Consider the following 17,165-nt stretch of genomic DNA (forward strand, 5'->3'; position numbering starts at 1 on the left):
CGCCCGGGAGGATGCATAGCGAGGAAGTGTAAACTTTCATGTTTTATTACTTAATCATGACTCCTAAGCTTCCATCTGCGCGCAAACGCGGTAGGCCGTCACTGAACCGCGCCTCTTGGCCCTATGAGGCGTATCCTCCCGGGCGGAATGAATTCAATTCAATGAACCGCGCCTCATCATCACCAGATTATCCAACCCAGCGATCGTTACACGCAGCGCAGCGCATTCATCAAGCATGTGGCATGTGGCCAACTGAGTTCTGCAAAGGTTTTGTACCTGAGACTTGGGGTGTTCGACTTATCGAGAGCCTTTCTACGTTGGTGTCTCTGGTAGTGGCTGCTGAGAACGTGGAGCTCGACCAGGTGCGCCATAGATTGAAGGTTTTCGCCACTAGCCATCCACGCTCAGATCGCCCGCGACTTCGTGAGCTAGATATAGCAAAGGTGCGAAAGTGGCTACGTGGGATGGGTATTGATACTAAACAAACACGGCGATGGAATGGACGTGCGGATGATGAGGATCGGACTGCGGAGAGTGACAGAACCAAGGCAAACTCTGAACCGGTTGATGAGATTATCGCTCTAGGCTCTCGAGAAGATCTCAGCAAATACGGAGACAAAAATGAAGAAGAGACTGGAGAAGATCCCGACTTGACTGTCGAAGACGAAGAGAGCGCCCCTCATAAACGAAATCTTTGGTCGCGAAGCAGAGACATCGGTGATATTCAGGATGATGAGCCTATGGAGGACACCATAGCGGCCAATCCTAGGTCTGGGCCTGCTATAATCAATGGACAATCCAGGGGCAGTCCTGTCGCCTCCAGCTCCGGCTCCAGCTCCGGCTCCAACGCAGCCGAGTCAAGCGCTTGCCCTCGGCGCGACTTTCAACCACCATCTCGCTTGGCTCATGATACCTCCCAGAGCTCTATTCGCCGTCCAGAGGGACCAGATGAACAAGCGTCCGCGCCTTCTGCTGCTACAACTCCACGGGCTTTTCAAAGCTCGACGCAGCCACGCGAACCACCAAGCTCCCAAACGACGGCGCCTCTCACCTCTGCTTCTCAGAACGCCCAGGGTGCTCAACGATCTAGTGTGCAACCGCTCAAGCAAACAGCGTCATCTGTTCCGGGCCATCCTCAGACTCCCGTGTCTTTTCCTGCGACAACTCCTCAGGGCACTACGCGTCCTCCGCAACAACAAGGCAGCCAGGGATCAGCAACCGCGGCTCAGAACTCTGTACAGCTTCGCGCACAATCATCAGCATCTCTACCCACCCCCCAGAGCGCGCGACAGCCTGACCAACGATCAAGTAGCCAGCCATCCATGTCCGGAACGAGTTCTCAAAGCCCCTCGACTCCTCGCGCACAAGCCAGCTCGCAGCCAGCACTGTCTCGTTGTACCGGCACTACTTCTCAGGCCTCCCAGAGCTTTCAGCAGCAACCGAACCACCGACCATCGGCGTCTATCAATGCGACTCCTCAAGCATCTCTACACTCCCACCTAGGATGCAGTCAACCATCGACACCTCGTCCCATCGCCCCTGCTAGGGCTAACAAGCGCCCTGCTCCGTCATCGCCAGTAAACACATTTACATCCACCAACAACTTCATCAACCACACAGCGGCAAGCATTTCAGAATCACTCACAGCCCCTTTAACCAAAAGACAAAAGACTGCTGACATTCAATGTCCAAGTTCACAGGTGACTGGATCATTGGATTGGAACGCTCTTCTTGTAAGTAACATTTGCAAATCCAGTCAATCCGATGTGGTCATCATAAACTAACATCCCTTCAGCCCACCGGAGACGAATTCAGAGCAAGCTTGAAGGCTGCTTCGGCTGCCTTATTTCCTCATATCAAGAGCTTCCAAGAACTTTTAACATCCATCAATGACGAACACTGCCGACTCACCGTATTTGAGCGCAGCCTCAGACCTACAAAGAACGAGCAAGCAACGGAACAGGAAAAAGCCCAAGACGCGCTCAAGGATGCCGAGAAATCAATGGCCACCGAGAACAAGTTGCTCAGGGACCTGGAAGATCTCTACAACAAATATCCTGGAGATAACGAACTTCGCACGTTCCTGGATAAACGAAGACGGACGGTTCGCGAACATGAAGAGGTATATACCGCAGTCAAAATCCAACTTGACAAGAGTGCTTCTGGACTTTTCAAAACCGATAGCAAGATTGCGTTGGCTACCAAGAGGATTGGGCAGCTTGAAGCCGAGAAGGCCGAGGTCATGAAAGAGAAGATGGGGATTGATACGGCGGCGAAACGATTGATGCTTATGTCTCGTTTTATGGAACCCGGCTGGCAAGCTAGACTGGCTATGGTTGAGGAGGCTTTGGGAGAAGAAGTTATGCAGTTTGCATTTTCATAGGGGTTTCATTGTTGTGAGTGGTGGTTGGAGTTGTAATATAGGGATATCAGCTTTACTAAGCGTGACGTTGGTGTGGAGGAGATATCTTTAGCTTATTCGGACAAGCATCGTATTGAAAGAAACCTACCGAGATGACATGGCTTGGTGTCATTGCCCAGAGGCTGAAAGAACTGCATGAAACGGATAAGGGATTGAGTGCTGTTACGCTGAGATTATGTTAGGGTCGTCATGTATTTAAGAGATGGTTCTCGACGAACTGACTCCAGACAATACCTAGTTATGAAAGAAGATACAAGCCACCAGTTCTAACTTCAGGCTGCAAGCAAAATAATAAAGATCACCATCTCTGGTCAACAGGCTGTCACTAGAGTCTCGACGTCATTAATAAGTTTTGAGTAACTTGAACTAACGTTCATATCTCAATTATGACTATTCCTTCATCCACCAAACCCAATCAGTTCTCATCATCATCAAAGCCAACCTGTTGAATATTGGAGGGTTCACCCTCAACTTCGGGATTAAAGTCTGAAGTCTTCAGCTTAGATCGTAGGACTTTCACCTTAATATCTGACAGTTCGTCAAGTTGATGGATCGAAATTAAAATCGAATCGACTGGTCGATCAATTTCGAAGCTTGAAGACTGGATTCGAGGCGCTTGTGGATGTTTTATGGTGAATATGCCGACGTCTTTTCAAAGGCGTTTCTGATGGAATGTCGCGAGTTTGATATGGATAGCGCTTCATAATAGGCTGCATGTACATTAAGTGGTAAAACTTGATATAAAGAAAGGATTCGCGGAGAAGCAGGGAGGAAAGCAAACAGGGTAGCCAGTTAGTACCCCTCGGATACTACCCCAGATAGATGTTAGAAGCTTAGCAGGTGTACATACACTAGAGGAGGAGTAGGCAGCGCATGGACATCTAAACCTGAGAGTAGGTGTGATAACCACAACATAGGTAACGGAACTGGCTGTATATAGGGATCGACGAGAACCTAGCCATAAACTGCTACACGTTAACAAGATGGAAGGGCGCACAGACAGACACCCACCCTTTGGGCTTGGAAGTATGGAACAAGTCGTGAGAGGCAGTACTTGAGTGGTAGTAAGCAGAGAATCATTAAAACGTCTATAATTCTGCCCCTGCCTGACCTTACCAAATCCTACTAGTTCCCCCTTAACAATCCTGTTGGCTGAGTCTTTCCAAACACAACCGAAAACCGACAACCTAACCATCATTGATCCCTACATACGCAACGGATAGCCTGGGATGGAATTTGACTGTGAAATATGCTAAAGAAAGTAGGATGCAATACGCAAACGAGCATTAAAATGGCATTGATGCATATCAGCAGATTCCTCACGCTTTGGCCTACCCTTACGCCTTATTTATGCATCTTCTACTGTCGTCGATTTTGGACGCATTTTGATTGTCATTTTTTGGCCAGCATCGAGATTTGACAGAGACGTTTACGGCCATTCTAGCCCTGTCCCTACTTACATAGCGGATCTTCAAATCTCATTATACATCTTCTTTTATGCTCCAACCTCCCACATATCTTCATTATGTACCTATTAGGCACTCGCTTCCTAAATATCAGAGATCTATCATAATTGCTCGCCATGGATAAATGCCGACGCCGCCGGCCACCCTAGATCGACACAGCGCATTCTGGCTTTGAAAACTGGCCCAACACAGAGCCTGATTCCTGTTCGTTTCTTAAGCTGCCAAAAGACGCGAGGAGCCTTATCTGAACCAAAGAGAAGATGTCAGACACAATCTCGCAGCTGCCAAACGAGATTCTACGAATCATTATGGAAAATGTTGGGTACTCCCCCAATTTATCTCCTTTTGTTAGTGCATTGTCACCGGAACAAGTGGGACAGAAGGTTATCTAGTAAGGCCTCACTGATACAGAGCTCAGGTCACCTCGATCAGAGATCTTAAATCAGCAACTGAAGTCTCGAAAAGAATCCGGAGCGTTTGTCTACCAATATTTTGGCAGTCCGTCGAGATTAGACCCAAAGGAATCTCACACTATATAGGTAGACCTCCCCGGCTTACCACTGCTCTATCTGTCCCCAATATCTTTGAAGTACATCAAACACCTGCATTTCCGAAAAAGCCTAGGAGTCTGTTGGCAATTTTATCAATGTCCTCATACCGACGGACCCCGCAAGGCAGATCTGGACCTCTGCTTCGCGCTAACCCCAAGTGTGGGGTTGGGGTTAATTTCAGCCAATAAACAGCCGGGCCCCAATCCACTCGATTCAAGTCCAAATTTTGAGCGAAATTATCCATTTTGGTGGCCGATTACTGTTCAATCGCCTCTTAATAGTTCCTAGGGTGATTGACTGTAGATTTACTAGCAAAGTGCTCTCGCGATCCGTGTCCTATGGCTTAGCATTCCACTCCAAGAACGCCGTCTTTGCCAACCGGATATCCTCTAAAAAGCTTTGACTTGACCGACTTCGCTTGCTCGAATCACCAGTTACCTTCTTGCCATCCATCGTCTCCGACTGCCACGCTCGCTTGTTCGGCACCAGCTGCGCCAGCGGACGTCGAGGCGGGTTGAGCAGCAAAGCCCGTTCAAAGTCGATCACCATAATCCCGCCGGTCTCGGGATTGAATAACATGTTTGCGAGCCTCACGTCTTTGTGGACCACGCGCTCTCGATGCATGGCTCTCAAGGACCGAATGGCCTCGTCTTCGAGCGACCTGCTCATGCCGCCAGCCCTCTGCGCTCCGTCGACGCTGCAGCCTCCCCAGGACAAAAATGTCAAGTGCACCACGTAGACCCGGTGGTCGTAGTAGTAAGTCTTGTTCATCGATCGAAGGTCAACCGCACCCAGGAAAACGGGCACGTGGACGCCTTGCACTGGCTTGAGACGCTCGTAGACAGCAGCCTCGTGCTGGAGATCTTTGATGAAAGCCCGCACCGTGCCCTTGCTGACAAAGGTGTAGCCATGAGCAAGTAGGGTCACTTGGAAAAGCACACCCCGCGCACCACCTTCCCCCAATGGCCTGATCCCGTCGTCGAGAGACTGTTCCAGCTGCTTCCGGAGTAGGCGAAGCCACTCCTTGTGGTCGACAGGATGACGTGCGCGGGCGGTAGCGCAGCTCCCGCAGTGAAGCGCCACGTTCGGGCACTTTGGGTCAAGAAAACCACCCTTGACCATCCCGAGAAGACATTTCTGCGTACAGTACTGCCGACCCTGCTCGCCGTCTCGCGCGGCGGCCGCAACGCCAGTCGCCGGCTCCGCCTGGTTCCTTGTCTTGTGTTTCGTCCAGTTGGCGTAGGCGTGTCCGGTGGCCTGGATGCCGACTCGTCATCAGATGGCTCCGGCTTGCCGTCCTTCCTCAACGACCCCTCGCCAATCTGGCACTTGGCAGTTCGACGCGTCCTTCTGCGCGGCAAGGCCGGCGACCGATCGACATCCTTGTAGGTGGTAGGTTCATGGCCAGGAGAGTAGGCTGACGACACCGATCGTTCATTTTCTGGGATAGAACGGAATGTCGATTCGAAGTCCTCAGACCACCTCTTCAAGCCATTCATAGCTTTTTGACGTTCCTCCTGGCTAATCTCCCGTCGCTCTCCAGGCGCACCGAGAGCCATGAGGGTGAACGCTAGATATTGACCGACAGCCGTGCATATATGGAGGTTGTTTGGATGTGCCGACACCTCCGGACCAGGCTCTGCTAGATGATAGTACAGAGTCTCAGGGTCGTCGTCCCAGTCGATGTTGAGAAACACAATAGCCTCGCCAGTAGTAAGAAGACCATACCCAAGGCCGCTTTCAATCATGTAGTGATACGTCTGCGTGATGGCAGATGCCGTCAGCTTCTCCGCGTGGTACTGGAAACGCGCGTCAGGGTTAATAGAAGTTGGAATCGTCCTTCGGTTCACAACTTCCCTGTAGATGTCCATGGGGCGGAGACCGAGGCGAAGGTGCGGAGCGGTCAGCTTGTGGGGCGGCTTGTACTCGGAAACGTAAACCATTGTGCGCTGGGAAGACGGCGTGTTGTCGGATCGATAGACGCAGATTTGATCCGGCCGCAACTGGTTGAGATCTATTCCGTGGTCCGGCGTCCGCGGCGGTGTCGATGGGGTCTCCCTCTCAACCACTTCTTCGGCAACATCGCTGAGGGCATGGGGATGGTTCTCAAAGACGACACCATCTCCGATCTGAAAATCCCTGCCGACCTCTTCGACCTGTTTAAGCTGTTGTACGATGGCCCTAACCGGATCCTCCACGCTATTATGTAGGAAATATTCGAGCGTCTTCTCGTCTCCTATCGGTCGTTGGGAGACCCGGTTCCCCATGCCGGCCAGGAAGTTTCGGTTCTCGAAAAGGCGGCTTTCGGTAGGAAATGAATGGTGCAGTGTACCGAAGGTGACCTTCTGTTGATGAAGGAAGTTGGGCCATGGCCTGAGGTTTTTAGGACACCACTTGTTACGCGGGTTGGTCAACGGGCCCTTTGAGGTCAGTTTTGGATCTGTTTCGATGGCGAAGCGAGAGAAAACGGAGTCATGGCAAGCTGCAATGTATTCGTCAAGCGTCGTGAGTCGTGTTTGTTCCTCTGCTTCATCGGCGCGTTGTCGCTCCTCCTGCCGTTCTCTCTCTGCTTCATCGGCGCGTTGTCGCTCCTCCTGCCGTTCTCTCTCTGCTTCATCGGCGCGTTGTCGCTCCTCCTGCCGTTCTCTCTCTGCTTCATCGGCGCGTTGTCGCTCCTCCTGCCGTTCTCTCTCTGCTTCATCGGCGCGTTGTCGCTCCTCCTGCCGTTCTCTCTCTGCTTCATCGGCGCGTTGTTGTTCCCTCTCGGCGCGTTGTCGCTCCTCCTGCCGTTCTCTCTCTGCTTCATCGGCGCGTTGTCTCTCCTCCTGTCGTTCTCTCTCTGCTTCCTCCGCGCGCTGCTCAGCTTCTCGTAGGAGTCTTGTCAATTCCTCTACACTCGGTGGTCCATCCATGATATATAGAATTGATGTCGTGGTGAGGAGCGATTTCGAAGGGTGGATATTTGCGTCGTAAACGTGTGTATTATGTTTTGATGCTTTGACCTAATTAAAATGGAGCCACACTACGTTGCGAAGGGTTACCCGCCGGAAGCCATGGGCACCTAGGTGGGGTCTCATACACGCACATCCGGCTGTGCGTTTAACATCACGTGACTTTGCGCACATCCCGATGTGCAAATAAGATTCGTTATGTAAGCCCAAAAAGGGGTAAGATACCGCAAATTGGTGCAATTTGGGGCCCCAATTCAACGATCAACAGCTTCTATGACATATATTTAGCCTGCCGTGCCTTCTTTCAGCAACTATGAACCCAATTGGCGTTCCAATTCCCTTCCCTGATGATGCTATGCCTCCTGAAGGTCAATACAGCTCACGGGAGGAACTAGTCACCGCAATCAATGCTTGGGCAGCACCTCGAGGTTATGCCTTCTCAGTCAAGTTATCTGTTGTGACTCCCAGTGGAAGAACCAGGGTTATCTACAGTTGTGACCGTGGAGCAGGGAAAGCCCCTAAGGTCAAGCCGGCGAACGAACGGAAACGGAAGACTACAACACGTCGTACAGGATGCCAGTTCTCTATCGCAGCAAAGGAGAGCCTGTGTAAGACGGTGTGGAGCCTCACACATCGCCCCGGACCTGGTTTCGATCGTCATAATCACGAACCAAGCTTCAGTGAACGGGCACATCCGGTACATCGTCATCTATCATCCCCAGATCGATCAACAGTCCACAAACTCAGCAATGCCGGCATTGAGCCAAGGAAGATTCAATCCTATCTACACTTGAACTCAGATACACTTGCTACACAGCAGGATATCTACAATTACATTGCCCAAGGTAAGCGGGAGCTTGCTAAAGGCCAAAGTAATATGCATGCCCTTGCTAATGAGCTTGAGAACGAGGGTTTCTGGAGCCAGATACGCCTTGACGAGAGTAGCAGAGTTACGTCAGTGTTTTTTGCACATCCAAGCTCGCTGAGATACCTCAAGCTATACCCTGAAGTACTTGTATTAGACTGTACGTACAAGGTCAATAAGTATAGCATGCCTCTCCTTGATATAGTTGGCGTTGATGCATGTCAAAGATCCTTTTGTATTGCATTTGCCTTTCTCAGTGGAGAAGAAGAAAGGGACTTCATCTGGGTTCTTGAACGGTTGCGGCATATATATGAGCATTATGGAATAACTCTACCGTCTGTAATACTCACAGATCGGTGCCTTGCTTGTATGAATGCTCTTTCTTCCCCCTCTTGCTTTCCTGGGTCACCTGTGTTGCTATGCCTATGGCATATCAATAATGCGGTTACAAGCTATTGCAAGCCTGGATTCACTCGAGATAAAGACGATGTTCAAGGGCAGGAAAAGTGGGATACGTTCTACAAGCATTGGCATGGGATTGTGGCCTCAACAACCGAGGATATCTACATGGAGAGGCTTGAGAAGTTCAAGCAACAATACAGCCCTGACCACCTCAACGAGGTAGGCTACATCATTGAGACTTGGCTAGAGCTCTATAAAGAGAGGTTTGTCAAGGCCTGGGTTCAACAACACCGTCACTTTCAGCAATTCGTCACGTCACGGGGTGAGGGTATCCATCGGCTTATCAAATCTCACATGAAGACCTCGCAAGTTGACCTTTTTGGGGCCTGGAATATCATCAAGCTTGTTTTATCAAACCAGCTCAAACGGCTCGAGGAAGTCCAATCTCAGCAGCAGGCCAGCACACCAATCGATATATCTGGACCGCTGTATAGTAACATCCGTGGGTGGCTATCACACGAAGCCCTTCGGCAGCTTGATAATCAACGGCAACGACTGTTGAGAGAGTATCCTGCATGTACGGGAGTTACTGCAAGGACTCTTGGTCTGCCTTGTGCCCACATGCTTCAACCATTGATACAGCTCGATGAGCCCCTTCTGCTAGAGCAGATTCATCCACATTAACTTCTCCGTCGCCCAGGAACCCCCCGGATTATTATTGAGCCCCATAAGCTGTTTAACCGCCTAGCAGCTAGTTCAAAGCTTCCGCCAACAAGCACACAGCGTGAGCCTTGTGCATTTGAAGCCATTGAGAAAGAAACAAGCCAAAAGGCGCCACCAAAGTGTTCCAAATGTGGCACGGTGGGCCATACATCGAGGTCTAAGGTATGTGCCTTACGCTATGACTATCTTGTGGAAGCTCCAATAAGAGCCTTTACAACAACAAATACAGTGCAGGCTCCTAATGACTCATCTACAACTACGCATACAATAACACATACAACTACTCGCTCTATAACCCGCTCAGCATCCCCGGCATCTCTGTCAGGAGTCTCTATGATATCTGAGACTATAGCCGTTATAACAACGCACACAACAGCGGACACAACAACTTGTAGAGTATCTTCTCCAGCACCTACACCACTAGCTGCGGCTCCTGCGTTACGAGCTGATGACCCGCGTGCTATCTACCAACGGTACAAAGAAGCACGAGAGGCTTGGTATGCCACAGTGCCCCGGGGAGGGCTGAGGACCAATCAGCAATATAGGAAGGCTATGGGGTTGCCGGCGCGGTATAGCAAGATAGAGCTCCAATGGTGTCTTAACTACAAGCAAATGGGGTCGCGTTGCAGGGAGAAATCCGGCACGAGAGAGTGGACTAAGGAGGAGCAGTTCAGTTATCTCGACTGGGATAAAGCTGAGAATGAGCGAGTTGAACAGAATGTAGGGGAAGAGATGGCAGAGAAGCCTTTTCCACAGCGGCGAGGGATGCAACATATCTGGGATGCTGCCGAGAGAGATGTTTTACAGCAGGGAGGAGGAGCCTAGTGGGAACGCCCCTTACTAACATTTGCAAATCTAATGGGAAATATGATTGATATGTATCGTTTGAATGAGAAAGAAAAGGTAAAACTCCGAGTGTAGGATTGGTGGTCCAATAGCTTGATTTGAGGAAGGTGTAGTTAAGTTCCAATGTAGGGTCAAGTAGGCTTGGCAATGCAGCACCAACAACATAATGCTACTTTTATTGAGCTGTCCTACAATATCACTGCGTTCCCCGCCATATCCACTGAACATACGCATTCGAATCAACGCTCCAAACATGAATCCTTGAACCCTCTATCGCCCGGAGCTGTGGCAGGTTGTTGGTCATTCCTACAGCGGCCATTGATGGAAGAGGCTCACTCACACACGCGGGGCGTCGTCTAGGCGCACAGGACCTGTGTGCTCGGGGCACAGACCCCCCCGTCAGCAGGCTAGGGGCACAACCCCCTGACTAAGCATTCATCATTTATGGGCGGCCAATACATGGGCACCCAGGTGCGCCGCCTGACTAGGCGTGGCACCAATACATAGCCTACAACAGGACGGTTAGGGCTACTTTGGAGAGCTGTTGCTGGACAGATAGGCGGGGGATGAGCTCAAAGATACAGCTGTAGCCTAACTGTGGGTTAACGGGTGATTAAAGTCTTGAACACATTATTTTGCGGTGAACACGATTCTATAGGTCCACGGAGCCTTGCAGAGTCGACAGCATGAAAACTGATCCAAAGGCCGCCCTGTGAGGAGTAAGAGCACAGCACACATGTCAATTCAGCGCGCAAAACGACTTGATTATTAGATAGGAAGTGACTATATTCTTTGGTCCAGATACGTTTAATTCCAATGCAATATCATCTCCAGGTATCAATGACGGTGTTGTAGTTGAGTCGATGAAGCAAATGTCTTAACACAATCTCAGGTGTTAGTGCTGTTGTACCTGCCGTACGAGTCATGAAGGCCGGCTGAGGCTTTAGTGCTTTGTCAAAGTGTGGGGAATTTTGAGCCAATAATATTGCGTGCCCTAGGGGGGATGCCCAAGGTTACTTGGGCACCTAGGTGCCCATGTATTGGCCGCCCATAAATGATGAATGCTTAGTCAGGGGGGGCTGTGCCCCGAGCACACAGGTCCTGTGGGCCTAGACGACGCCACACACGCGGATCGGGCTTACATAACGAATCTTATTTGCACATCGGGATGTGCGCAAAGTCACGTGATGTTAAACGCACAGCCGGATGTGCGTGTATGAGACCCCGTATGGTTTGGTTTGACCCCCCATACCAGACCATACCAGACCATTCCGATCACTGCCCTCACTAACCTTTCCTTGTACGGATCGAGCCAATTGGCCTTGATATAGCCAACCTCTTCAGTGTATTGTGGTAAGTAGCGCCTTTCAAGCTCTTGCACCCGCTGATCAAATTCCTTTTCATCCGGTGACTTCATGATCGAATGCCAGTGATTGAAAAACTCATTCCAATCGGCGAGACCTTGCTGGTAGGCCTCTGATCCTTGTTGGTGGCGCACGAATGTCGGCTGGCAATAACGGAGGACTGCCTTATTCGCATGTCATAGGCACAAGAGTGAAATTGAGGATGGAAAGCAGATTTCTGCGGCGTTCATACAAGCCTTATCGCGGTCTGTTAGGATAACCGATGGAAGCCTTGTATGGCAGAGTTCATACAGGGACCTGAGCCGGTCCAAGGCCCATAGGTAGTCCTGCTCAGTCTCGCCGCTGAGGAATACAAAGGCTATACAGAACGATCGCTGGCAGGCGTCGACGCCAATCATATCAATCAGTGGCATCCCGTATTTGTTTGTCTTATATGTACAGTCGAGGAAAAGCAGGTCTGGGTAGGCCTGAAGGTACGCCAATGACTCTGGATGGGCGAATAACACCGCTGTGATTCGGTCATCCGAATCAAGCCGCATTCGGTTCCAGAACCCGTCCTTATCCAGTTGGTTAGCAAAGGCGTGTATAGTGCTCTGACCCTCACAAAGCTCTCGTTTGCTATCTGCGATGCGATTATAAATATCTTGCTGCGTTGCAATAGTGTTCGAATTCTGGCGGATATAAGTCCTGATATCCTTTGGCGCTACTCCTGCATTCGTAAGGCGGCTGACTGTCGACTTGTCTGCATCGGAGAGCTGCCGATGGACTGGATGGGCCGATTTGTGCCAGCTTGGCTCGTGGTTGTGTAAATGAAACCGGCTGTCCGGACGATGCCTTAAAGACCAAGTCGCCTTATCTAGGGATTCCTTTGCGATAATTGAGAACCGGCAATTGGTTCCTCGCGTAGTAGTCTTACGCTGGCGATCTTTTGACACGCTAGGCGGACGACACCATCGATCGCATGCGTAGGTGATAATCTGCCTGCCGCTAGTTGATCGTGAAGATCTTCCAGTTATGAACGCGTATCCTCTCGGTGCTGCCCACTTGTTGATAGCGGCGAGCAGAGCCTCTCGTGAATCGTATGTACCCTCTGGCGGGAGCACATCATCAGGAAACGTCGCTTGGGCCATGATGAAGCCCGCACCTGGGGACTACAGTTGTGACGAGCAAAAGCAGTAATGGGTGCAGCCCGTGAAAACCGCGACAGTGGAGTTTGGGCGAAATTGAGGGCTGACATAATCCGCACGCCTACGCGTTCAGGAGTGGAGGCGCGCCTAGGCGTGTCCCTATGGGGCCCCTAAAACCAATATCTGATTAGCTAATACTACCAACTTGACCAATTATATGAAGCGCTTTATTGTTGTACAACAGTTGTTTGGGAAGTCCGGTTGTGTTGTACAGCTTCAACAAAAGTAGTGTTGTACAACTATACAACAGTTGTACTCATATAACAACACTACAATACGCATGTATGGACGACTGTTTACAAGCAGAAGAGGCATGGGCGAGCTTTGGGAGATGGCTCAGCGGGATATCGATGAACAAGAAGCCTTGTATTCTGCCGCGGAACAAGAAGAAAGTTGTATTGTAGTTCAGCCCTAGTTCTAGTAGAATTTGGAGTAAATTTGGAACTCAGATGTCGTGGCTATTTCACCTCAAGCTAGTGGTTTGTTGAAATAGCTGGTTAATGGGACCTCAAGCAAAACCACTTGAAATAACACAGCAGAAGGCAATCCGATAGCGGAGAGAGCTAGACCGAATATGGCAATTAGGACGGGACCCGTACAATTTTAGAAGGACGGGTACCCGTCCGCCTATTGACCGCCGTTGCAAAAGAGTGGTGCACGGGCCATAAAAACTTGTATTGGATGTCAATACCAGTGGTAATTGGTACAGTAGGGCCCCCTTTATTTAAGTCTAATTACTTAGCACTTCTGCCCCGCTTATATTTGCCCTTATACTTAGCCCAATATGCAGCCTTCTTCTCAGCTGCCCAGCTGCCTGCAGCCTAAACAATCTCTCCTATTGGCTGCTCATCACACCTCACTCGTCCCAAGACAGCAGTAAAGGTAAATTTCCACAGGTAGCTAGAGACACGGCATCTAGCAATGCAACCCTCCGTCAATGACAATGCTCGTGCCGCTGATGTATGATGCGCCATCGCTGAGTAGGAAACACACGAGCTTGCTAACCTCCTCTGGCTCGCCCTCGCGGCCCAGTGCGACCTGTTTAAGCCCCTCGGATATTTCGGCTGCATTACCAGCGCGGTGCTTCGCGTTGTCCAGCATCGGGGTTTTGATAGCGCCGCTGTAGAGTAATTAGTGGCATTACTAAAAAACGGAGAGTAATGTATTGAGGGAGGGGAGTGTTTAAGACTTACGGGCAGACGCAGTTTACCCTAATACCTCTGGACCCAGCTTCCTTTGCGACGGACCGTGTAAGCCCAATCACGCCGTGTTTCGACGCTCCGTAGACAGCGTTATATGGTATGGCCGTAAGGCCGGCGAGACTTGATGCATTGACGATAGCGCCACCGTCCGCTAGGGCGCGCATCTGGGCCTTCATACTATGCATTACACCCGTGAGGTTGACGGCTAGGACAAAGTCCCAGTCTTCGGAGTTTGTCTCCTGGATCGGCTTGGGCAAGTAGTCTTTGCTCATAACGCCCGCGAGATTGACCGCGCCGTCGAGCCGCCCGAACTGTTCGACGGTAGATGTGATCCAGGCCTCGACCTGGGCGTAGTCGCGCACGTCGACGGTCGCCGTGAGAACCTCGGCGCCCGGCATAGCCTGCTGGATTATGGCCTTAGCGGAGTCGAGAGCTGCGGCCTGTACGTCAGAAATGGACACACGGGCGCCCTGCTGTGCGAGTAATTTGGCAGTTGCGAGGCCGATGCCGGATGCACCGCCAGTCAGGGCGATAACCTTGCCAGCGAGCTTGTAGTCAGCCATTGTTGGAACAGGTTGCGGGTAGGTAGTATATCGAATAGGGAAGTGCTGTGCGTATTACGGACAGCTTGAGTATGACTCTTGTCTTAGTACAATGTATTTGCATTTGTGCAGGTTCTTGGAACTCTTTTAACTCCTCACGCAAAACGGCGTCCAAGGACTTAATCGCTGTACGGAGAATACAACAAGACCGACCCGCCTTGGCATTTAATTATTCATACCGAGATACAGTCACACCGAATAATTGCCTAGCTAAGTTTTCCATATGGGGACAATTACTGTGGGTTTCTCTTAAAGAGTTACGCAAAAATTCCCTGCACCCAATCAAAGAAGCACTAGTCTTAGCCGTGGACTCCGCACAGGGCCATCTGACTTCTCCAGCCTATCCGGCTGAAGCCTTCTCTTAAGACACTAGCCCATAATCAGATATAACTCAGCCACATAGCCCAGGGCTGCCGTCAGATTAATCAAATCAGATTGGGACCCAAATCTGATCTGAACTGATAGTTCACCATTCGAATCTGATCTGATCTGATTGATTGATTGATATCTGATATATCTTAGCTCACGTGAAGCTTCCCTCGGCCTCATGACCCTACCGTCGGATTCTAATTGGCCTGGTTACTCGAGTACAGGCCTCCGAGAGTAACACATCCTCCCCTAACCCAGTTCTTCAGTAGCTGGATCGACTCAATGCTCGATCCAAGTAGAGAATGTCGCTGTGAGCTGACAGTGAGCTTCGCAAGACTGAATGCCCTCTCGCAGTCGGTTGACATGGCCGGAATAGCAAGAACATCCAGTGCAAACCTACTCAATCGTGGGAAAGCATTGCTATGGTCAATCCACCAACGAATGGGGTCATCTACCTGTTCTGATTCGAGCCTGTAATACCGTTCAAGTTCACTGCCTGTTGCTGAGAGCTTAGGTTGCCGGCTTTTTATCCACTGCTCAAACCTACTTTGCTCAGGTCGGGGCGTCAACGAGGGCGTGATGAAGGAACTCTCAGAGACATCATCGCCATTTCTCGAATACCAACGCTCAAAATAGACTTTGATGCCGTCCTTTGCATCTCGAAGCCATTGTAGCTGTTCTGGGGAAGTCCAATTGGTCTCCGGCCACCGGAGGCCAAGATCCGGATTCAGAACAACAGAAGCTGCAAACAGAGGCGATCGTCCCAGGAGAGTATAGTATTCGTTCAGCTTAATCCAAGCATTATTTATACTTGCCCTAATACTAGCGCGCTCCTGACCCTCCATACTGGCAATATTACTCATCGAACGAGCATCGTCCTGCAGGTAGTCTTCTCGGGAATGTACAGGAAGTGCATCTTCATTAAACTGTGAGCTAGCGGGTGGACGAGCTGGAAGAGCCGTTTCGCGACGGCGGCGCAATGGTGTAATTTCGTATCCTTGAAGTCGTGATGGTAATCGTGACTGCCGTGAGGGTCGCTCCCGGATTTGTCCGACTGTCGGTTGCCGCGGAAGTGTTGATGTCACACCCATGGCCGGTCCAGCTTCCTCTCCCTGGGTTGTATACCTTTCTTCTGCAGCCGAATCAGCAGTTTGATCCTCGTAGAGAACCCTCCAGTCTTCGAGATGTTCGAGGACAAACTCCATTCCTGTCATGACTTCCCAGAGCCGGCCGTGACCCCCGCTTGTACCCCATCCCTGTGTTCTCATCGTCATATTGCAGAGCGGCTCCAAGATATGACTAACTTCCCTGAGGACCTTCCAGTCATCAGATGTCAGAATGTCAGCTGTAGGAACCCTTTTCGAGGCGTCTGCTTCTAGCCCTAACTCCTGAATGAAGCTGTTGAGCTCAGACTGCTTGACTAAGGCACGCTTAATCATCATATAAGTCGAGTTCCATCTCGTAGCGTTGTTCTGTATGACTTCAAGCTCGGCAGTTGATTCTTCTGCAAGCTTATATGTGTCTACCTCCTCCTGCTCCCTTGCATGTGCTTTGAAAGCTTCGGTGCGTTGCGGAGAGGCTCGGATGAACTTGACAATATTGTGAAGCTTCCCAACTGGACCCTTGGCTCGCCAGTGTTCGAGATCTTCTCCAACCCGCTCTAACATGTCATAAGCCTCAGACTGAAGTTCGAAAGAAGCTGCATCATCGCCGTAGAGGAAGGCTTGAGCAACAAGGTTTAGAATATGACCGAAACATCGCATCCTTCGTGCCTCCGTGTCCGCTCGAGTTATCGAGGCATCGAGAGTTGTGTAGAGGTTTCGCAAGCAAACATCATTACTGGCCGCATTATCACAGATCGAGACCCCGAGCTTACCATCGATACCCCAATCACGGACCACGTTCCTTATGGTGTAAGCGATGTTTTCGCCGGCGTGAGATCCGATCTGCCTCTTGAAAGCCAGCAGCCGGCTTTGATATGAGTGTCTCCGATCGATAAAGTGACCAAAGATGGAAATAAAAGCTAACCTGTTCGGAGAGGTCCAGAGGTCGAAGCTAAGATGTATCTGGGTAACAGTATTATTGAGTTCCTCCTTGACAGCCGCTTTCTTTGAAACGAGTATGTCTTCTAGATCTTTCTTGGTTGTAGTTCGACCCCAGGGCACCTGAGCATAAAGATCAGAGTCCAGCTGACGGAACAGCTCCTGCAGATAGG

At 50.5% G+C, this 17,165-nt stretch overlaps 3 protein-coding genes across 3 annotated transcripts; 1 reads left to right on the forward strand and 2 right to left on the reverse strand.

The window, feature by feature from the left end:
• Positions 1–161: 161 nt before the first annotated feature.
• Positions 162–2,383, forward strand: FPOAC1_007272 (uncharacterized protein; the record flags this gene model as incomplete). Its single annotated transcript, XM_044851740.1, has 2 exons — positions 162–1,733; positions 1,796–2,383. The coding sequence occupies 2 exons, from the start codon at positions 162–164 to the stop codon at positions 2,381–2,383; spliced, it is 2,160 nt and encodes a 719-aa protein (XP_044710452.1).
• A 2,392-nt stretch (positions 2,384–4,775) lies between these two features.
• On the reverse strand, positions 4,776–7,351 carry FPOAC1_007273 (uncharacterized protein; the record flags this gene model as incomplete). The annotated part of the gene is made up of 2 exons (XM_044851741.1): positions 4,776–5,531; positions 5,585–7,351. 2 exons carry the CDS (start codon positions 7,349–7,351, stop codon positions 4,776–4,778), a joined length of 2,523 nt encoding a protein of 840 aa, XP_044710453.1.
• A 6,341-nt stretch (positions 7,352–13,692) lies between these two features.
• Positions 13,693–14,542, reverse strand: FPOAC1_007274 (uncharacterized protein; the record flags this gene model as incomplete). Its single annotated transcript, XM_044851742.1, has 2 exons — positions 13,693–13,897; positions 13,971–14,542. The coding sequence occupies 2 exons, from the start codon at positions 14,540–14,542 to the stop codon at positions 13,693–13,695; spliced, it is 777 nt and encodes a 258-aa protein (XP_044710454.1).
• Positions 14,543–17,165: the final 2,623 nt, after the last annotated feature.

Source organism: Fusarium poae, chromosome 2 (assembly GCF_019609905.1).
Source record: "Fusarium poae strain DAOMC 252244 chromosome 2, whole genome shotgun sequence".
Taxonomy (NCBI): domain Eukaryota; kingdom Fungi; phylum Ascomycota; class Sordariomycetes; order Hypocreales; family Nectriaceae; genus Fusarium; species Fusarium poae.